General features: G+C 39.9%; 1 protein-coding gene across 3 annotated transcripts in view; it reads left to right on the top strand.

Annotated features, from left to right (window-relative positions):
• Window positions 1–23,280, top strand: part of KCNQ5 (potassium voltage-gated channel subfamily Q member 5) — a 504,606-nt gene that overhangs the window by 347,388 nt on the left and 133,938 nt on the right. For all 3 annotated transcript variants that reach the window (XM_047760371.1, XM_047760380.1, XM_047760389.1), the window contains exon 3: window positions 20,161–20,287. In XM_047760371.1, coding sequence (XP_047616327.1) covers window positions 20,161–20,287 — 127 coding nt within the window. The remainder of the gene's footprint in view (window positions 1–20,160; window positions 20,288–23,280) is intronic.

The raw sequence follows: 23,280 nt of genomic DNA on the forward strand, positions 1-23,280 counted from the left end.
TGTCAGCGATGAAAATCAAAAAGGAGTCTTTACATAGCACAATGACCTGACAGAATTTAGTTTTGAGAAAGATAATTCTGACTGTACCTTGGAGGAGAGCTGGAATAGAGAAGGAGCAGTGGGGGCAGGAAAGAACAAGGATGCTGCATTGCCCTGAGCCCTAGGGGCATCCAAGCTAAAACAGAAGCAGAGGGGATGGGGAGGTAAGCATAGATTCAAAGGACTTTCTGAAGTTGAGCCAACAAGTGGTGGTGTTTGAGATGGAGGTGAGGATGCCTGTGCTTTCCGACTTTGAGATGTGGTTAAATAGTGATACCATCACCCAAGACAGAGAACACAGAGCAATTGACAGGTTCAAGTTAATTCATTTGAGACTCATCAGAAGGTATTGGAAATATTTATCTATAATTAAGAGTCTAGATTTGGAGTCATGAGTATGTAGGGGAAATGAAGGCACCCTGAGAGATGGAGAGTGAGAAAATTAGAAAGAGCCACCACCATTATGATGACCAAACCACTCTGAGATCAAAACCAACACTGTACTCTCATCTTGAGTTGTACTGCTAGAAACCTTAATGCCAAGCAGTCCCTCTGTTAAAACTTCAAATTGAGTCTTTTCTTAGGTGCCTTCCCAGGACAGGGCTGGCCATCTGCATCATCTTCAACCCCAGCATTTAGCTTGCCTAGAGTATTAGCTCACAGCAGTCTTCATCCAAAATCCTGGTGGCCCTGATGGTGGATGCAAAATTGTGGAGGAAGCCTTCTTCCTTTGAAAGAGTTATGCTCAACATTGCACTGAGGACCCAGTGAAATTAGTTAATTTTTAAAAAGGAAAAAAAAAATTGCTAAGGGATCACTGAGAACCATTCTTAGACCTAAATCTAGGATAGAAAGTCATGAAGCTTTAGGGTGATTATAATCACCTGCTGCTGCCTGTTTTCCCACAGGAAAGAGGGATGCCGTTCTCCAAGAAATAGAGCATTTGGGCATATTCCTCTCAACTACATAAATGTCAGAGGTTGTATGGCATCAGTGCTTTGCAGGAATCTAGCATCTTCCCTAAATATCAGTTCTCTTTCTAACAATCATTGGTTAAACGAAAATTGCCTCTTCACACAACATAGGTCATGTTCTGCACCTTGAGAACTGCTCACCTGAGCTCTTGTAAACCCTAAAAACATTAGCCCTTAGCCTTAAGTCCCTGATATCAAATCCTGGGCAAATACCTGAGCAGCAAATATCAATATAAGACTTCAGTCGCTGGCATAAACATTTTCATCATCAGAACAGAATAATTTCAAAGGAAAATAATTATTTTAAAAATTGGTTAAAGTTTTAGTTTACCTAAATATGTATGCTCCCTTTGATGTCATAAAATGATAGCTGAGGATAGAAAAAAAACACAGTTTGGGATTTTCAAGAGGTGAGATCAGGAAAGCCAAAGAGAAGAAGAATTAATTGTTTGGGAAAATCTCCAAGAAAAGTCCATCTGAAATGAGAGATTACTTTCTCTTGACTCAGTAATATTCAGAAACATAGAGGCATGAAATAAAATTTCAACATGATTTGACCTTAGCCAGAGCCAGAATTCATTTTTATGTTTCTTTGGATGGCCAACAAAAAATTGTTTTTAAATTATAAGATGGAAATTTCTAACAACTGTGATGAGTAGCCACTTTTCAGAATGACATTTCAGATGAACAAAAACATTATTTAAGTAGGTTCTTTTTCCAACAGTCAGAAAAAAAAAATCACCAAAGCAAATAACCACTCTCAACTTCTGTGAATCATGCCCTAGCCTGAGGATGCTAAGATGGTAAAAGCACTCTGCGTGCCCAGTTGTCATCCACCACCCTCCTTTGCACAGCTCAGCACTGCTTAAAGCAGTCTCCCCACACTCAAAGATTTCAACACTTAAGTAATAGTATCAATTATAAGCTATATGCTTTTATTAATGTCTAGAACACTCAGCATTTGGTTAAGAAAAGGAGACAATAATGCTATTTTATCCCTCAACTCTTTAATAATATACTCACTCTATGGTCACTCCTTTACATGCAACTCTAAAGTCTGAAAATAAGGAAAGTTTGAAGTCTCTTCTCCCCAACTTTGGCTTGCCTACGAAAAAAGGGGAAAATTATCTGATTCTTGTTGTTGTTGTTGTTGTTGTTGTCTTTTTGCCATTTCTTGGGCCCCTCCCATGGCATATGGAGTTTCCCAGGCTAGGGGTCTAATCAGAGCTGTAGCTGCCAGCCTATGCCAGAGCCACAGCAACGCAGGATCCGAGCCGCCTATGCAACCTACACCACAGCTCACGGCCGGCTTGTTAACCCACTGAGCAAGGGCAGGGGTCTAACCCGCAAGCTCATGGTTCCTAGTCGGATTCGTTAACCACTGTGCCACGATGGGAACTGCCTATCTGATTCTTTTTATCTTCATACTATCCCAGAGACTTTTGAGCCAGACATTTATCAAATTTGGAGAAAAAGAAGACAATTTTACCAAATCCATTGTAGCATAATTGATGCTTTAGAGTCTCAGCAAGAAAAATTTAAACAGAAGATCAAGATAAGCAAGTGTAGGGTTTTAAATCATACAAACATATAAATAAAAACATTTTGGGGTATGGCCAAGAGGACAGAGTAGGAACACCCTGAGCTCACCTCTTCCCATGGGCACACCAAAATTATAACCATTTATAGAGCAAATATCTATAATAATGACCAGGAGATTAGCAGAAAAGATCTTCTATAACTAAAGGTATAAAGAAAGAACCACATGAGATGAGTAGAAGGGGTTAAGATATAGTATAGTCAAGACCCACAGTCCAGATAGGCCACCCATAAACGGGAAGATAATCACAATTGTGGAGGTTCTCCTCAAGGCGGAAAGGTCCAAGCCCCACAATGGGATCACCAGAACAAGGGTGTTGCACTGAAAAAAAAAATGAGCCTCCACAACATCTGGCTTTGAAGGCCAGTGAGGTTTGCATATGGGAGAACCAGAAGACTGTAGGAAACAGGCACTGTGCTCTTGTATGCAAAACACCCACATTCTAAGACCTAGTACAGAGGCAGTAATTTGAAGGGAGCCTGGATCAGACACTTGCTGACCTTGGAGAGTCTCCCACAGAAGTTTGAGGCAACTGGAACTCCTCCTGTTGATGTAGATGCTTGCAACAGCCATTTTCAGAAACTCATTCTACCACATGGATACTGGTGCTGGACGCTGGAAAGCAACATTTTGAAGTCTTCCCTCTAGCCTGTTAGCACCAAAGGCTTACCTGCTTACTAGTGGGCCATCGCTAGCCTTGGAGGCCCAGATCCAAAGCCAGCCATACTGGGACCCAACCCTGCCCACCAGCAGGCCAGCAGCCACTGCATGAGGCAGTACTTTGCAACCAATAGAGATGAGGGTGAGCCCCTGCATACCAGAACACTCACAGTAGTCAACAAAAGAAGGATCCATGCAGCCCACGGCGGGGGAACCCCCAGAGCATATAACTCAGGTGACCAGAAGGAAGTGAGCTGCTGGGAAATGGAACCAACCAACTTAATACATAGAAATAAAGACAAAGAATTAGGCAAAGTGAGGAGACAAAGGAATATGTTGCAGACCAAGGAACAAGACAAAACCCAGGAAAAACTAGGCAAAAAGAGATGAGTAGTATATACAATAAAGAGTTAAACATAGGAAGTTTAGAAAACATAAAGGAAAACCAAGCAGGGCTTAAGAATATAATAACAGAAAATTTTAAAATACACTAAAAGGAATCAGCAGTAGATTATATATGATACAGAGGAATGGATCAGAAAGCTGGAAGACAGAGTAGTGGAAGTCACACAAGCTAAAAAGAAAAAAAATAGGGGGAAAAAAAGGATAAGAGACCTTTGGAACAACATTAGGCACACAATATTCACAATATAGGGGTCCCAGAAGGAGAAGAGAAAGAGAAAGGGGCATAGAAATTATTTGAAGAAATAATTGTTGAAAACTTCGCTAAACTAGAGAAGGAAACCAACATCCAGCTCCAGGAAGTACAAAGTCCCAATACAAGATGAGCCAGAAAAAAACATTCCAAGACACATTTTAATTAAAATGACAAAAATTTGGGATAAAAAGTAAGTCTTAACAGTAACAAGAGATCGAAGTTCCTATCATGGCTCAGTGGTAAAGAACCTGACTGGTATCCATGAGGATTCAGGTTTGATCCTTGGCCTCACTGGGTGGGTTAAGGATCTGGTGTTGCCATGAGCTGTGGTGTAGGTCACATACGTGGTTCAGATCCTGCGTTACTGTTGCTATGGTGTAAGCTGGCAGCTGCAGCTCCAATTGAATCCCTTCGCTAGAAGCTTCCATATCCTGCAGGTATAGACCTAAAAAGACAAAAAAAAAAAAAAGAGTAACAAGAGTTACTTTACCTTAAAGCCTCTTTCACCAGATACCTGCTTGGCACTCACTCTTAACTTCCAGTCTGCTCAGAAAGGCTTCTTCAGCTCTCCTGCTTCAAGCTGGATACCTACCCTCTATCCTCAGCACCTTTACCCTCCTTGATCACTCTCTATAGTAGCATTTGCTTCCTCGTGTTCTATAAAATGTACTTATCTATTAGGTTTAGTGTGTGCCTCCCTCACTGGGAGCATTAGGTGGGCAGAGTTTTTTTTTGTGTTTTTTTTTTGTATATAGCAATTTTTATTTTTTTCCATTATAGCTGGCAGAGATTTTTTTGACTCTTAGCCCCTTTCTGTATCTCCAGCATTTAGAAGAGTTCCTGGCACATAGTAAGCACTCAATAAGTATTGAGTGAATACATTTATTTTATTTGGTAGTTATAAGAGGGATTTCTGTGTATCAGCTGCTGTCCTAAGCACTGTACAAATATTAAGTCATTTAAACCCTGGTTAAACAAACAAACAAACAAACAAAAAACCTATAGAGAAATTTTACCACCATATGATAGAAAAGTGAGATTAAGTTAAATTGCCTAAAGTCACACAGCTGTTAAGTGGCAGAGCCCCTCCATGCTGCTAACCTGTGCTGTCCACTAAGTGAATGAATGGAAAACAGTGGCATCTCAATTTTCTCCACTTTGTCCTAAATGTCTTTCTATGACCACATTACCAATAGTGGCCTAACCAAGTCACCACGCTGGCCCTCTCCTTCCCTGGAAGGGGAATTTGCAGCTCACTGGGCAGCCAGTGTCAGGGAGAGAGGCAAGTAGATGATTTACTGGGGCAGGTCACAGAGGATACTAAAAGGATCAGAACAGAACATGCAACTTCAGAGCAAAGGACTGTGGAGGTGGCTATAGAAACAGGTCACAAACCCCTTGGATCAGCTGTGGACAGTTTAGACCCCTTTTTTTTTGGTTTTTTTAGGGCATCATCTGTGGCATACAGAAGTTCCTGGGATAGGGGTCAAATTGGAGTTGCAGCTGCTGGCCTACACCACAGCCACAGCAATACCAGATCCAAGCCTTGTCTGCAAGCTACACCTCAGCTCACAGCAATGCCGGATCCTTAACCCACTGAGCGGGCTCAGGGATTGACACCATGTCCTCATGTATACTGTTGGGTTCATTCCACTGAGCCACAATGGGAACTCCTATAAGCCCTTCCTTTTGATCCTCTTGTCTTGCTTTTCTTAGGCTGGGGGCTGCTTCCAGCAATCACAGGGCCCTTGAGCCCCGTGTAGCACAGACTGACACCTATTTGCATACTAATTTATGAGCTAGCTATAGCTTATTGGAAGGATTGCTTCAGTGTTTAGGAAACATTCACAGTGATTGAAAGAGGGTAATTAGAATTGGGGAGGAGGCATATTTCTTACCATTTTCCATTGAATCGATATTTAGAGAATCTCTGCTAACAAACTGTTGTCAAATAAAGATCCTGCTGGGTTTTCTTTAATTAATGAGATGGTTTGGTTGTAATTATTCCATTAATTGTTTAAATACAAATAAATGCTATTACAGATCTTGAAAACTATTTCCTCTTAAATATGTTAAACCTGCTCACTTTTTCCTCTCATTTCTGTTCTTAACTTGCCTAGTAGTAAATCCTTTTTTTAAAGGGTATACATTTGGTGTTACCCAAACTCTAGCAGAATTACCATAAATTTTGAATTGGTGGGGGTGGTACTGGAATTGATGAGCTATATATATGATCTTGAAGATAAGACTCCTCTGGATTTGCATTTACTGTGCAAACAAGCAAAGGAAAATAGTGGAAGAAGTGAACTTTCAGCAGTATAGACAGTTTATACTCTCTGATAAGATACTAATTTTGGATATGTAAAGCTAGTCTTCGAAAACTGTACCTTCAGTGACTCTTAGTCTCTATTACAGGGGAGGGGAGTGTGAATTCCCTCTTTTAATGCAGCTCTGTCCCCTGTCTGTCAAGACAGGGGGTTGGGAGGTATGCATTAACAGGGGACCAGCAAGCAGTGGGTATTAGTTAAGATATGTTGATGATGTGAACAGAGATCTTTGGCAGAAACAACATTATGGATAAGAAAGAGTGATGGCAAGAAGATGTGCTACATATAGACAATGGAATATTACTTAGGCATAAAAAAGAATGAAATAATGCCATTTGCAGCAACATAGATGGACCTAGAGATTATCAAACTAAGTAAAGTTAAGTCAGACAGTGAAAGACAAACATCATATAATATCATTTAAATGTGGAACATTTTTAAAAAGATACAAATGAACTTGTTTGCAGAATAGAAACAGACTCACAGACTTTTAAAAACTCATGGTTACCAAAGGGGACAGGTGGATTGGGGGTTGGTATTGGCATATGCAGACTGAGGTATATGGAATGATTGGCCAACAGGGACATGCTATAAAGCACAGAGAACTCTGCCCGATATTCTGTGATAATCTATGTGGGAAAAGAATCTGGAAGTGAATGGATGTGTGTACATGTATAACTAATCACCGTGTTGTACAGCAGAAATTATCACAACATTATAAATCAACTATACTTCAATAAAACTTTTTAAAATGGGGGGGAGGAAGTAGGAATGGTTTATGTACAATAGGAGCCACATCTGCCTGAGATAAAAGCTAGACACATTAAGAAAAGACGTTTTCTCTCTGGTAGGGAGACCTCAGGATAACAAATGAGAATGTAGCTTGGTGAATAACACAACAGAGAAGTGGATTGTGATAGAAACAAGAGGTACCCCCAAGTATTCCTTGGAATCAACTGTCAGGATAATTCACCATTAAATAAAATCAATATGTATTTGCATTATGCTGTCTTATACTTAAGAATCATCAAATTTGGTGTTCTAAATGCTTGGAAATTTCCCAAGTAATTTTCTTGTTTTTATCTTCATCTCAGTTTTTCTTAAGACATGGGTATGAAAGACATTTATTCTTAATCTTTTGTTTAATAACGCGAATGAACAGCAAAGGACCTCATTAATTCAAATTCATCAATGAACAGATTCTTCATCTTTCCAGTTTAAGTATATACTTGATTTACAGCATGACCGGTCTTGAATGATTTTAATTGATAACTAGAAACCATTAGGGACGTAAATAAACATCCCAGAATCATGACAGATCTCTTAAAGGATGCAGTGTGAAGAGTCACATGGTTAATAAAATTGAAGCTACTAAAATAAATGATCTTGCATATGTTTGATTCTTCTTTATGACCTAAATGTTCAAAAGGGCATAATATTTCAGATTTTTCTTTAATTTATAAAATGTTATTAATGGAATATTTTTACAGTGTCCCAGCTTACAGACCTTGGGGATAGCTAATGTTTTCTGTTTACCAGAGGTGGCACAGAGAGCTGACATGCACTTTCCACTTATAGTGATGTGTTCTGTGAATAGGGTCTCCAGCAGATTTTTATTCCTTGGTTTTTCCCTCTCCTTTTCTTCTGTCTGAGCCTAGTTGATTGAGCCCCAATATCGGTTCTAAAAGCTTTGCACAAGGGCACAGACAGGTGTGTGTTCTGGTGCGTGGGTGATACACATAGAGAGTGTTTTCCTGCCTCTCAAAGCTCAGTAAAGGATGGTACTCTCATTGCCTAGAGCACAGCTGACCCTTGAACAAGGCAGAGGTTAGGGGCACCAACCCATGCAGTCGAAAACCAGTACAACTTTATAGTCGGCTCTCTACAGCCACAATTCCACAATCACAGATTCAGCCAACCTCAGATCTGGTAGAACAATAGTACGCATTTAGTGAAAAAAAAAATCGTATTTAAGTGGAACCCTTGTTGTCCAAAGGTCAACTGCACACTAACAATAATAACACCTGGAGTTCCCCTTGTGGCGCAGTGATTAACAAATCCAACTAGGAACCATGAGGTTGCGGGTTCGGTCCCTGCCCTTGCTCAGTGGGTTAACGATCCGGTGTTGCCGTGAGCTGTGGTGTAGGTTGCAGACGCAGCTCGGATCCCGTGTTGCTGTGGCTCTGGCATAGGCCGGCAGCTACGGCTCCAATTAGACCCCTAGCCTGGGAACCTCCATATGCCACGGGAGCGGCCCGAGCAAAATAATAATAATAATAATAATAACACCTACCACAGTGATGGGGAAAATGTACAGTTTAGACAACAAAATGTGCTTCATTCTTATAAGAGAAAACAATTATTGTAGGTAGGAGAGGAGGAAGCCAAGACTTTTTAACATCGAAATGGCTCATGATCTGCTCGGTGGTCTATAAAGAAGGTGGGCCAGTGGAACCAAGAAAGCCTGGGTGTGGTGTGGAGATCTGCAGTGAAGCCCGTAGTGACTGGACATGGAAGGAAAGCAAGGCAGTATCTGATTTCTGCTGGACTCCACCGTTGCCCTGCCCCATTTTCACAACCTACCAACCAGCCGAGCACCTTCTCCATTGGACAGCTCGACAGTTGAGCGTCTCCCTCCATTAGCACAGCCTCTGCTTCCTCAGTATTGAGTAAATAAATAAAACACTGGCTGATTCTTCTAGGCTTTCAGGAGACACTTGGGCTCCATTCTGAAGTTCTGTGTCCTTCAAAAACCAAAACATTTGGAGATTCTGCCTAAAACATGTTCAAATAAACTGTCCCTCACTTTTTTTTCCAGCCTCTCTTAAGAAGCAATCGTAACCAATGGTGAAAATCTATTGTTCTAGTGAGATAATGAAAAGAAGAGAGATCTCATCCCATGACTGCCAATGAAAACAAAATTATTGAGTGCTATAAATCATATAGGAGTGAAGTTGGTAATTGCTGTTATTGCGCTCTAGCTTAGATTCATCAAAACAAGTACACTGACACCAAGACATCTAGCAGTGGGAAGCCATTGTCTCTCCCATCAAAATTAGTGTCAGTAATGCTGAATAGGCAGGTTAGGAAAAAAACATGGGCCAATTAACTTACCCCAGTTTTTCCTCTAGCTTCCTCTTTTTCAGAACTTTGATTTTAATGGATTGATTAAGCAGTAAGATAATGAGTTTTTTTGAACCCAAAGTTTTGAACCAAAGGAAAAGTCAGCAAACATTGAGTGAGGGCCTGCAAGGTAGAGGGCTTACCCCATTGGGTCAGGAGCCTCTCATGGGGAAGCAGCACCTACATACTTACCCTGTCATTGTATGAATTTTCTAGTGCGAGTGTCTTATCATCCCAAACAGACTCTCTCCTGGCTTGGAGGGGTGGGTTGGAGCAGGGGCAGGGCAGATGCATTGCTCCCCTAGACATCCTTTGTGGTCACAGGATGTCCTGTACATTTGTCAAGCGACACAAAAAGCAGAACACATAAATGAAGTCAGTGCTGCAGAGCAGTTCATTATACTAAACAAAGCAAACACCCCAAAGGAAGAGAAAAGGGTTAGATTATCTGGAAGGCAAGGGATCTCCCAGTGCAAGAGCAATTTCTTTGGTCCAAACAAGAGAAGGTCTAAGGCAGGGATGTAAGGTTGTCCAAGAGCACGCATGGTCCTGCTGGCCCTCGCCTCTTGGTAGCACTGAGGCCAGCTGTTTAAAAAAGAAAGAAAGAAAAGAAAAAGGCTGCAGAGTCGATGTGCTTACCTCTCACAGTTCTCTGGTGGCTAGAGGTCTAAGAACAAGGTGCCAGATGATGTAGCTCCCCAGTGACAGCCTTCTTCTGGGTTTGCAGATGGCTGCTGCCTTCTCACTATGTCTCCACATGGCAAAGAGAGAAAGGGGTCTAATCTCTCTTCCTCTTCTTGAGAGAGCACTAATCCCATCATGGGGGCCCCACCCTCATGACCTCCTCCATACCTAACCTGCTCCCATCACACTCGGGGGTCAGGGCTTCAGCAGGAGTGTTGGAGGGAAGCAAACATTCAGTCCATAACTCTGTCCTAATTATTGTCTTGTCACAGGCATCACTGCCACCCACAAGAGAAATATCACCACCAAGGGAAGATAAGATTTGTTTTAGAGTCAACTTGGCTGATATGTACCAATTTCTTAAGGTCAGGGATATCTCTTGGTTGATATACATTGTTCATTTGTTTTAAAGAATTTTATTTAAATTTTTATAAGTATTTTAAAATTTTGTAAGTAAGAAAAACCCATTGCTTTTGCATATTTTCTTATTATAAAACTAATAGAGTTCCTACTGTGGCATAGCCAGTTTAGGATCTTGCATTGTCTCTGAGGTGGCACAGGTACAACTGCCCAGCACAGTGGGTTAAAAGGATCTGGCATTGCTGCAGCTGTGATGTAGGTCACAGCTGTGGTTCCTATTCAATTCCTGGCCAGTGGAACTTCCATATGCACCAGGTGTGGCCAAAAATAAATAAATAAGTAATAAACCTGGAGTTCCTGTCGTGGCTCAGCAGTTAACAAATCTGACCGGCATCCACGAGGACGCAGGTTTGATCCCTGGCACTGCTCAGTGGGTTAAGGACCCTGCATTGCTGTGAGCTGTGGTGTAGGTTGTAGACGTGGCTCATATTCTGCGTTGCTGTGGCTGTGGTGTAGGTCAGCAGCTACAGCTCTGATTTGACCCCTAGCCTAGGAACCTACATATGCTGCTGGTGTGGCTCTAAAAAGAAAAGAAAAAAAAAAGCAATAAAACTAATAGAATGGTCTCATTTTATTTCCAGTATCAATATTCATTTTAAATTTAAATTTTAAATTATTTGGGGGCAAGCTCATACAGTTCTTGAGAGAAAGAAAAGCCTATAGATGATGAGAAATTGATAAATTAGCAACTTGAATCAAATGAAAACTTAGTTTTATTTCATTCCTTTTGGAGTCTCTCTTGATGTTCCTACCACTTTGATCTGATTCAGGACTTCTAGCTTCAGTTCCAAGTTGAACTGGTTCCTTTGTGATTATTTGGCAGAACTTAGCAGAATGAATATCTGGGTTCAGTTCAAGGTGCAGCAAGCTGTTTTCAATTTTTCTAGCTTGGAGTTCATGACTCAGTGTTTTAGTTCTAACTTCTGGGGCATGCACACACACCTGTATACAAACTTTAAACCAATCAAGATATAATTTGGTTTGGGGTGGGGGACAAAAAGAACTCATTGAGCCTGCTTTCTGTTCCCCACTGCCAACCTGGGCTCCTCAGCAGAGAGCGGCCCTGTACCTGTGTCCCAGGGACAGACCCCACCTCTTTTCCCCCAGGCAGGCGGAGGGAAAAGCCTGAGCCCTCCTTCACCTGATGTCTTTGTGACTTTAAGAAGGGGACACTTAGCGTTCCCATCGTGGCGCAGTGGAAACAGATTCGACTAGAAACCACCAGGTTGCTGGTTCGATCCCTGGCCTCACTCAGTGGGTTAAGGATCCAGTGTTGCCGTGAGCTGTGGCGTAGGTCGCAGACCCGGCTCAGATCTGGCATTGCTGTGGCTGTGGCATAGGCTTTTAAAGTGTAAATCTCCCTCTGAAAAAATAATTCATTTAATCTCATTTATATGACAATATTCATTTATCCCAGAGGTTTTTCACATTATCATGCTCCATCATACGTGACGGGACATAGTTCCCAGTGCTACACAGCAGGATCTCATTGTTAATCCATTCCAAAGGCAATAGTCTGCATCTATCAACCCCAAGTTCCCAAGCCATCCTGGTCCCGCCCCTACCCTTTGGCAACCACGGGTCTATTCCCACGTCCTGTTCCTACTTCTTTGCCCCCTTCCCTGCATACCCCCACTCAGTGTCTACTTAGTAACATCTGACACATTCTCGCCACCACCCTCCATACAAGCGTGATTCTGTCTTCAACTCCAGGTAGTACCAATCCCCTTGGTAAAAACATTCACTTCCTCAAATTCTCTTCCAAAACACTAACAGCTAACGTAACATCTTAAAAAGGAAAAAGACTGTGAAAGCAAGCTAGATTGATGAAGGCATGTGATGGCCTTCAAATGTTGGTTAGCAAGCATGTGTTTAGGGTCTTTTTCTGCCCTTTGAAGAGGCAAAAATCCAAAAGATGATTTACTTTTGTATTTATATTTCCACATCCTGATTTAAGCACTGCAGCATCTTAGGATCTTTAACTTCATTTCCTCAGTATGTATTTTAATAGAATTTTCCAAATTACAAAGAAGTATAACTGCAAGCCTTCTGACTGATGCCTTTCTTTGTAATTTACGACCCAGCTGACGTCACAAATCCTTTCCCTGCAGGGATTATGTGAGGAGGCATGCTGGCCTGCTTGCCCTATGTTACTTTAAGTACACATACAAAAAAACGAACAAAGATAGCTGGTAATTGATTATGTTGATATTCTCAATAAAGGCAGTAGTTCTAATTTTGTACATCTAATTAGCCACAGCTTTGAAGAACTAGTGCAAATGTCATGGGGTTTACAATGTCAGCATTTTATCTTCACAGAAATTCTATTTGATGGCATAAAACCAGAAAGAACTAATGGTCACAGCAGACAGCTTGTAGATTAGACAAAGGTCACTGTGTTTTAATGAACAGTGCTGTTAATTAATGAGAAAACATCCAGAATGTGAGCTGCTAGGCTTGTGACTTTGTACCAAAAAAATCAATCAATCTGTACCTAAAACCACTTTGAGTGACTCAAAAACAAAATAACTGCACAAATAGAATTTAAATCTCAAATTATACTGCAAAGTCATATATATCACTGAGATAGCAACACAGTCCTCTGGTGTGATGTATGGAGGCTTTTCCTTACTATCTAGAGGAGAGGGTCAATGCTAGCTTGATATCGTCAGTAGATATAATAAAAGGAACCTAGGACTAGCTCTATCCTGCCCCTTTGGTTTCTTAATTTCTATGTGCATTTCCTCAGTCTTTAAGAAAAATGGGAAAGGTACTCTTTGCTTTACCAAAATTCTATGAGGATAAATTAGGAAACACTACAACTCCTTCAAGGCAGGTGATTCAAATAGTAAACAACACCTTCAGTTCTGTGGAGAACTGTCAAAGCCAAGCTTCTAGGATCTTCAGAAAAGAAGTACAGAACCATGGTTAATAACACCAGCTTTATGTTACAGCTTTCCTCCGAGTAGGTCTCTATGCACTAATCTCTTTAGCAACCATTTGAGTAAATAAAGGGCATTTTATTTCCATTAAAAGTGAGAGATGGAGTTCCCGTTGTGGTGCCGTGGAAGTGAATCTGACTGGTATCCATGACGATGCAGGTTCAATCCGTGGCCTTGCTCAGTGGGTCAGGGGTCCGGTGTTGCTGTGAGCTGTGGTGTAAGTCACAGCTCGGATGTAGCTTGGATCCTAGGTTGCTGTGGCTGTGGGGTAGGCCGGCAGCTGTAGCTCTGATTCAACCCCCAGCCTGGGTACCTCCATATTCTTCAGGTAGGGCCCTAAAAAGCAAAAAAAAAAAAAAAAAAAAAAAGGGCGAGAGGAAAGGAACTGGTTTATTCTGAGGTACAGCAGCAAAGACTGTTTTTCAGAGGGGCTATGTCATTGTACATTCCGCCCAGCTGCTTGAGAGTTCTAGCTTCTCCACATTGTGCCCAACACTTTGTATTGGCACTGTTCCTAATTTGAGCCATTCTACTAGGTGTATAGTGTTAACTTGTGTTTAAATTTGCATTCCCCACAAGGCTGATGATGTTGAACATCTTTTCATGTTCAATGACCTGTCTGTTCATATCTTTTGCCCATTTTCTAGTTGAAATATTTCTTACTACTGAGTTTTGAGAGTTTTTAGGTTTTCTGGATACTAGTCCTTTGTCAGATATGTGGTTGGCAAATATATTCTGTCTATAATTTGTCTTTTCATCCTCTTTACTTTTGATGAAATCCAATTTATCAATTTTTCCTTATATTGCTTTTGTTTTTGATGCTAAATCTAAGAGCTCCTTGTTTAGCTCAAATCCTAAAAATACTTTCTTATGTTTTGAACAAAAAGTTTTATAGTTTTAACACTTAAGCCCATGATCCATTTGGAACTGATTTTTGTATAAGGTGTGAGATATAGATAGAGGTTCATTTTATTGCATATGGATGTCTTATTGCCCCAGCATCGTTTATTGAAATAGCTAGTTCTTCTCCCATTAAACTACTTTTGTCCTTTTATCAGATCATGAATTCAGCATATTTGTCTGAGTATATTTCTGAGTTCTCTATTCTGTTCTATGACCATTGTCTGTCCCTCTGCCAAAACCACAGTGTTGATTACTAGAGCTAGATAGCAGGCCTTAATATAAGATAAAAGTGTTTCTTCTCTCTTTATTCTCTTTTTTCAGAATTTGTATGGCTGTTCTAGGGCCTGCACCTTTCCACATAAACTTTAGCATATGTTTCTTTATGTTTACCAAAAAAACCTCACTGACATTTTTAAAATTTTTTATTGTTATTTCCCCAATACAATTTTTTTTCTACTGTACAGCATAGTGACCCAGTTACATGTACATGTATACATTCTTTTTTTCTCCCATTATCATGCTCCATCATAAGTGATTAGACATAATTCTCAGTGCTAAACAGCAGGATCTCATTGCTTTTTTGCTTTTTAGGACTGCATCTGCAGCATATGGAAGTTTTCAGGCTAGGGGTTGAATCGGGGCTATAACTCCCGGCCCATGCCACAGCCACAGCAATGCCAGATCTGAGCCACATCTGTGACCTACACCACAGCTCAGGGCAATGCCAGATCCTTAATCCAATGAGCGAGGCCAGGGATCGAACCTGCATCCTCATGGATCCTAGTTGGGTTCATTAACACTGAGCCATGATGGAAACTCCAAAACTTGCTGAGATTTTGATAGGAATTTCATTAAACCTACAAATCAATTTAGGAAGAGTTTACATCTTTATTATGTTGAGTCTTCCAATTCATGAACATGGTCTTTCCATTTATTTGGGTCTCCTCTGATTTCTTTTATCACCATTTTATAATTAACCAAATCTGTACAGAGTGTGCATGATGAAAATTATGAAATGTTGGTATTGTGCTTTTAATTTTGGCTTCCACATCCTTATTGTTAGTATGCAGAAATGTGATTGGTGTTTGTAAGTTGATCTTGTACCTTGCAACCTTACTAAACTCACTTTTTCTTTCTGAGAGCTTTTTTTTTTGGTAGATTCCTTGTAATAGTCTCTGTAGACAATGATGCATCTGCAAATAAGAGTATTTTATGCCTGACTTTCCAATTTTGCCTTTTATTTCTTTTACTTGCCTTATTGTGGTGACTGAATTATGCAACTATGTTGAATAAGAGTGATGAAATGAACATATTTCCTTGTTCTTGATTTTAGGGAAAGGCATTCAGTCTTTCATCATTAAGTATGACATTAGCTGTAAGGGTTTTGTAGATGCTATTTATCAAATTGAGATAATACCCTTCTATTTCTGACTTGCTGAGAGTTTTTGTCATGAAAGAGAAAATTGGATATCCCCATGAAGAAGAAAGAAATTGGACCCTTATTTCATACCACGTACAAAAATCAACTCAAAATGAATGACTTAAACAGAAGGCCTGAAACACTAATACTCTTAGAAGAAAACATAGGAAAAGAGCTTCTTAAACATTGGTTCGAACAGTCTTTTTTGTTGGCTTATTTCATTTTTTAAAATTATATTATAGTTGATTTACAATATTATATGTTTCAGGTGTACCAAATAGTGATTCATGCTTTTTAAAGGTTACACTCCTTATCATTATAAAATACTGGCTATATTCCTTGTGCTATACAATATATCCTTGCAGCTTATTTATTTTAAACATAGAAGTTTGTACTTCTTAACTCCCTCTCTTGCTTGCCACCTCCCCCTTCCCACTGGTAACCACTCGTTTTTTTCTTTCTATCTGTGAATCTGTTTCTTTATCGTTATATTCCCTAGTTAGTTTTACTTTTTTAGATTCCAGTATTTGTCTTTTGTTTTATTTTTTGCTGTGATTCCAATATCACAGACAACTAAAATAAAAATAAACAGGTGAGACTGCAGCTAAGAATCTTCTGTACAGAAAAGGAAATCATCACCAGAGTGAATGAGATGGGAGAGGACATTTGCACCAAACATCCAATAAGACATTAGTATCCAAATATATAAGGAACTTCTGTAACTCAATATCAAAAAAAAATAAAGTAAAATAACCTGATTAAAAATGAGCAAAGGGCCAGAATAGACATTTCTCAAAATAGACATACAGATGACCAACAGGTATGTGAAAAGGTGTTCAGCATCATTGATCATCAGAAATGCAAATCAAAACCACAATGAGATATAATCCCAAATGCATTAGAATGGCTATTATCAAAAAGACAAAAGATAGCAAGTACTGGTGAGGATACAGAGAAAGGGAAACCCTGGTACCTTGTTGGTAGGAATGTAAATTGGTGCAGCCACGGTGGAGAACAGCATAGAAACTTCTCAAAAAATTAAAAACAGAGCTGCCATAAGATCCAGCAATTCTACTTCCAGTCCTATGTCCAAAGGAAATGAAGTCAGGATCTCAAAATGATGTTCATTGCAGCATTATTCATAATAGCCAAGCTATGGAAATAACCTAAGTGGCCATCAATGGACAAACGAATAAAGAAGATGTGATAGATAGATAGATACATACATACATACATACATACATACATACATACACACACACACAATGGAATATTATTCAACATTTTAAAAAAATCCTGCTATTTGCAAAAACATGGATGAACTTGGAACTTGGAGGGCATTATGCTAAGTGAAATAAGTCTGACACAGAAATACAAGTAGGGCAACATCTCACTTATATTTGGAATCTAAAAAGTCGAACATATAAAAACAGAGAATAGAATGGTGATTCCCAGGCCTGGGCAAAGGGTACAAAGTTTAAAGTTTCAGTTCTGCAAGATGAACAAAACCTGAAGATCTAATATATAGCCTGGTGACAATAGTCAACAATAGTGTTATTCTCTCCTGGAAATTTGCTAAGAAATTAAATCTTTAAGTATTCTCACCACACACAAAAAAAGTTACCTCTGTGAGGTGATGGGTATGTTAATCGGCCTGATTATGGCAATCACTTTCACAATGTAAATATGTATATACATCAAAACCTCACGTATACAGTTTTTATTTGTCAATCATACCTCAACAAAGCTGGAAAGTGAAAAGAGAAAAGGTGATAATCTCACAATTCCATTCCCCACCAATTCTGTCAGATCGGGCATCCTTTCCCTTCTCTGGCTCAGCAGTGCTTTGTTCCATTTAACTGAAATAATGTGGAAATTTCAGGACACAAGAGACAGAATCTGGTCAAAGTGGTTCCTAACTTTTGTTCCCAGTCATACAAGCACAAGTCTTGAGAGGGAACATCCCCAGGGCCTGTAGCTCTGGGCCTGAGAGAAATACTCCACAGTCATCTCACTGCTGCTCATGCAGTGACTGGAGATTTTTGAGGTTATTGTTCACATAGTCTAAAACCAAGCCCTCATGAAGAAAATGCAATGGTCTCATAGGAGAGGAGAATTCTGACCCTAGTCTTACTTCTCCAAAGCAGAAATGGTGACCCTGTAGTGAAAGCCAATTACAACTTCCTCTTTCTTTATTTGGAAATGAAGGATTTTTCCCAACATTTTTTTTTAATTCAGCAGACAATATTCATGACTACAAGAGGACCTGAGTGGAGAATGTGTAGATGTAATTTGTCCTGCCTCAGGATATAACATAGAAACAGGGCAGGGAGGGCCTACCTTACCTCAGAAGATTAGCCATACACCAATGAGTAGCAGCTGTTGCCACAAAAGAGAAAAACCGTCCAATAGTTGCTCAGGCCACATTTGGGATTTTCTCAGCTATTCTTTGTAATATGGCCTCTTGCCAGTGGAGTGCCAAACTTCTTGGCACAAGTAAGAGGTAGAGGCAGGGATAAAAAGTGGACCTTCCATTAAACCTAGACTGGGTGCAGGCACAGCTGCACAGACACCTGGGTTCAGCATGCTCTATGTGTGGAGAGATAAGCCGGTCAAACACAAGCCTGGCCTTATCCCAGGATTCACTCCCAGCTCTTCCTTACGTGGCACTTGTGCCACCTTCATGAATGAATAAATCCAACTACCTAGATGTATATACTCAAAAATGAAACAAAGTCAAAACAAAAGAAAACCTTCATATCCTTAAGGAATGTGTGTTGCCCATGGTTTTGGCTATCTGCATAAAGTCCCCTTTGGAGCTTTAGCCCACAGATAGTTTTAAATTATTGTGAGTAGTGAGGATACTGGAGATTTGTTTTCCATCCTGAGAAATACTTGGATTACTTAGTGAAAGATAACAAAGGATAGAATGAAACATCCCTACTAGGCATTTCCAAAGTGCACCACATCCTCACATGCTCAAACTGAAGGAATAGACATTTGCCTAAAACTTGCCACCCATTTTTCTAAATTTGATAATGGCTTTTATCTTGAGACCTGGGACAGGAGAAGGGGGAGTGGATTAGGGCCTTTACTTTCTATGCTCCACACTGTGACATTTAGAAAATTTAACAAAGACCATGTATCACTTTTATAATTAAGCAATTGTAACAAAAATCAATAAATATTGCTCTATATTATAAATGCTGAGTCAACCCTTGTTTAAAAACAGGAGAGGGAAATATTTTTTAAGAGAAACCAATTTCAATAAACTCAGCGCCTATCCCTACCGAGGGCCAACAAGGTGATTGTGACAAGTTTGCTCCAACAAATTCCATTTGGTTTCTCATTCTGTGACCCACTATTTAATGGGCCACTTAAGTGGGCCTTTCCCAGGGTTCACTCACAACTCTTCCTAAATAATCTCAAAGTCTTTCTCCTGGAGCAAAAGTTGTTTTCTAGGCAGCTTCACCAAAGGGCAGCATAATAATTAACAAGCTTCATATTCATAGAATTCAGGGTCTCATTTCTGGCCAAGGATGTAAGTATCACACTGGAAAGTAACAAAACATGCCATCTTATAAGGAGATTTTGACATCGTAACAAAAGAGTTCCATATACTCCTAAATATTTACTTCTCTTTCTCTGAGAACTAGTCTTAAGGTCTTAGGGATTATGTCACTCCTTGCAGCAAAATGAAGGTCTGTTTTCTGTAAAATTGTAAAGCTGTGTTTTCAGGCTTTGCTCTCTCTATTTCAGATATTTCACATGTTATCAGGTAACTAAAGTTAGTTGCACTGTTCAGTCAACCCTCCTTCTCTGTAGGTTCTACATCTACAGATTCAACCAACTATAGATCTATAATATTTGGGGAGGAAAAATTCCAGAAAGTTCCAAGAAGCAAAACTTGAAACACATGCCCACAACTATTTATATAGCATTTACATTGTATTAGGTATTATAAGTAATCTAGAGATGGCAGAGTGTATGGAAGGATGTGCATAAGTTATATGCACATCCTACTCCATATTACATAAGGGATTTGAGCATCCCCAGATTTTTGTACCCACGAGATCCTGGATCCAGTCTCCCACAGATACCGAGGGATGACTGTATGTTCAGACAAGGGGGATCTGTAATTCAGCCTATACATTTAGTATTAAAACCGATCCCTAATTTGCAAAGCATTAGAGTCTTGAAAAGGAATAACGTCCATGATGGGAAATACAGTGTGGGGTTCTGAAGTGCTCCAGGTTTAGCTTGACTGGAGGAAGAGGACATGTTAACTTTAGACACTAACAACTTGATGTTTTAGATGAAGTGGCTGAATATCCAGAAATATCCATGGAGCTTCTTGCTGCAGCTTGCTCCATAATGCCTCTCTCTGCCATGTCTTATTTGATCTTTTAGGAGTTCGTGATGATTGTCGTCTTTGGTTTGGAGTTCATTATTCGCATCTGGTCTGCAGGCTGCTGCTGCCGATATAGAGGATGGCAAGGAAGACTAAGATTTGCCCGGAAGCCCTTCTGTGTTATAGGTGAGTATCAAAGTCTTAGAGACCCAGATTTATGACACAGCATCCTTTTTTCCTTCTGTCTCCTGTATTGCAACATTTAATTAACATTAAATGCTAACATTCATGGATTATTTACCTTGGGCCAGGCACTCATGTTTTGAAAGTGTTGCCTCATTTAATCCTCATCACAACACTATGAGTTAGATATTTTTATTATCTCCATCTTACAGAGAGGTGAAGTAAGTTGCTAAAAGTAATACAGACAGTAAGCCTTGGAGCTGAGATTTGAGCCAGAGGGTCTGGTTCTAGAGCTCCCACTTCTGTCAAGTTAAGTTACACTGAGATACATGGTTCTCAAGTGTTGACCTGAAATGGGAAGCATTGATTTCTATAGGTATAAAACCTCTTTTTGTTCTACGTAAGTTCAAGTTCTTGATCAGTTTCTTAGTCATGGTAAAGCATATTAATGAACATCCTTCAAGAATAATTATGAATATGGTTTACTTTATGCACTGGTAACTATTAGACCTGATAAAGTGTTTTACCCTTGAAATTTGAGTCCTCCATCCTATAGTCCCCAAATAAATATATCTCTGCAGATTCTTCACCTGCGTACCAGCCTGAAATTCTAAAACATTCCAGAGTTAAGATCTAGCATCTCCAAGTAATATATTTAAAAGTGTATCATCTGGAGTTCCTGTTGTGGCGCAGTGGTTAACAAATCTGACTGGGAACCATGAGGTTGCGGGTTCTATCCCTGCCCTTGCTCCGTTGCCATGAGCTGTGGTGTAGGTTGGAGACACGGCTCGGATCCCGTGTTGCTGTGGCTCTGCTGTAGGCCAGTGGCTACAGCTCCAATTAGACCACTAGCCTGAGAACTTCCACATGACGCGTGAGCGGCCCTAGAAAAGGCAAAAAGACAAAATATAAAAATAAAAAAAAAATAAAAGTGTATCATCAAGTTGAAAACCCTAGTCAATTATATCTCAATTTTTAATTAATTTATGAGTAAGTTGAGTACATCATTGCCTTTTTCCCCTAAATATTTTAATGTGGATTTTCCAAAATAAGGATATTCTTTTACATAAAACCTCCCATAAATTGGACATTGATACAATACTTTATCTAATCTGCTAGTTGTATTCTTGTTTTGCTAACTCACCCAATGATGGCCTTTGTAGCATTTCCGTCCAGTACAGGACCCAGTCTAGGATTGCATACTGCATTTAGTCATCACGTCATTTAGCCTCCTTTCATTTAGAGCAGTTCCTCAGCTCTTCTTTGTCTTTTATGACACTGATATTTTTGAAGAATTTGGCCTATTTTTAAAATATAGAATGTTACTCTTTTTGGGAAAAAAAGAAAACCCTGGGTACAAAAGCTTGTTGTTATTGTTGATGTTGTTGTTGTTGTTTAATGGCTACTGCATTTGGTTCTCTTGCTCTTTTTTCTATCCCACTTCTTTGGCAGCCATTCAACTCCATATGCTGAGAGTTCTTGGTGAGGCTTACTTATTTCAGTGATTTCCAACCTGAAAAGGTGGGGTTTGTATTTACAAGCTAATTTAAACTTAGCTTCTTCATCAACAACAGGTTTTCCATTTTGTTTAAGGAGTCGGAAGTTGTTGAGCAATTTTTAGTTTCCTCCTTTACCCCTGTTTCTCAAGGAGCAATCAGGTCAGTCCCCATCCATGGGCGCTGTTAAGAGGACCCCTTTGTTCCATCTGTTATTTTCAATGCTCTGTGAATAGAGCACATCCTGGGCATGGAAAATGGGTGGCTCCCCACACGCTGTCTGCCACTGGGCTAGTTTCATCCTATGCATATTTCATAAGAGTGACCATCACTCAATCAAACAGTGTGGAAATCTGGCTGGTTGTGAGGCACTGGAGTTACTATCGTGAATCTAGCAAAATTCTGAGTTAAATCAATCTTAAAATACCTTGCTTGGCCTTCACTAATGCAGTCTATGCGTCCAGCTGCCTCCCTTCTTTCTGGAAGCCCTTTTGCTGAGGTGTGGAGGGAAACTGGTGCTAAGTCCCAGCCCTGTGGGTCCATCAAGCCCCAGGGCATGTTGGTGGAGATGCTTGACTTTTTCTCTGGAAATTTTTATCTCTTTTCGAATTCTCTGTTCAAGCAACATCATGAAACACTGTAACTTGATGTGAAATTACTGCACAACAGGTACTTCCTGTCCTATAAGGGACCCAAACAAAACAATTCACAGGTCAGATGATTTGGCTAAGATTCACTCAGCTTCCACAGGATAAGGTTGGTTCATGGGTTACTGCAGGAGTGGTCCAGTCCAGATTTTAAAACCAATTAAAAGTTGGTTTTATTCCAATTCCAGAGGCAATCTCAATGTATTTCTGGCCTCTAAGCTAAAAAACGGTTCTTTCCCAGCTGCCTGCTGCCTTTTGATAGCTGCTTTCAGTTATGGCTACATCAGCACATCTTAGTCCTTTAATCTTTCTCTCTCAGTCTCAGATCCTTGCAGGTCTTGGTGTAACACGTCCTTCTAAAACACAACGTTTTGTCATGTGTAACTTAGCCACCCTTGGACCTATCAAGAGTGACCTTACAAATTTTGTCTGACATGGTATAGTTGGAGTTTAGTTAACTCTTCAGGCCTTTTCTCAATTCGTATATTTTACCTCTAGTTAATCAATTGCTTTGGAAGAAAATTTCATGGATAAATATATAATGAATCCCCATTAGAACAAAAACAGGATTTGTACTTACATTTAGGATAACTATGTACTTCGCAGTATTATTCAATGTACATGTAATGGTTTGATTCATGGTCCAACTGAACTGATATGACATGTTCAAACATGGCTTTTTAGGATGAGGTCAGTAAAATGTAACCTGCACAGAGAAACCACATGTCACAGGGAACCAAATGTCACCTGCCTGGAGGCAGAGGCTGTACCAGATGACTGTTGAAGTTCTTTCTAGGCTTGCTTAAGAGGTCCATAAAAATGTTTGATGTCAAGGGTAGAAAGGTAAAGCACA

The sequence above is a fragment of the Phacochoerus africanus genome, chromosome 2 (assembly GCF_016906955.1).
Source record: "Phacochoerus africanus isolate WHEZ1 chromosome 2, ROS_Pafr_v1, whole genome shotgun sequence".
NCBI classification, from domain to species: Eukaryota; Metazoa; Chordata; class Mammalia; order Artiodactyla; family Suidae; genus Phacochoerus; species Phacochoerus africanus.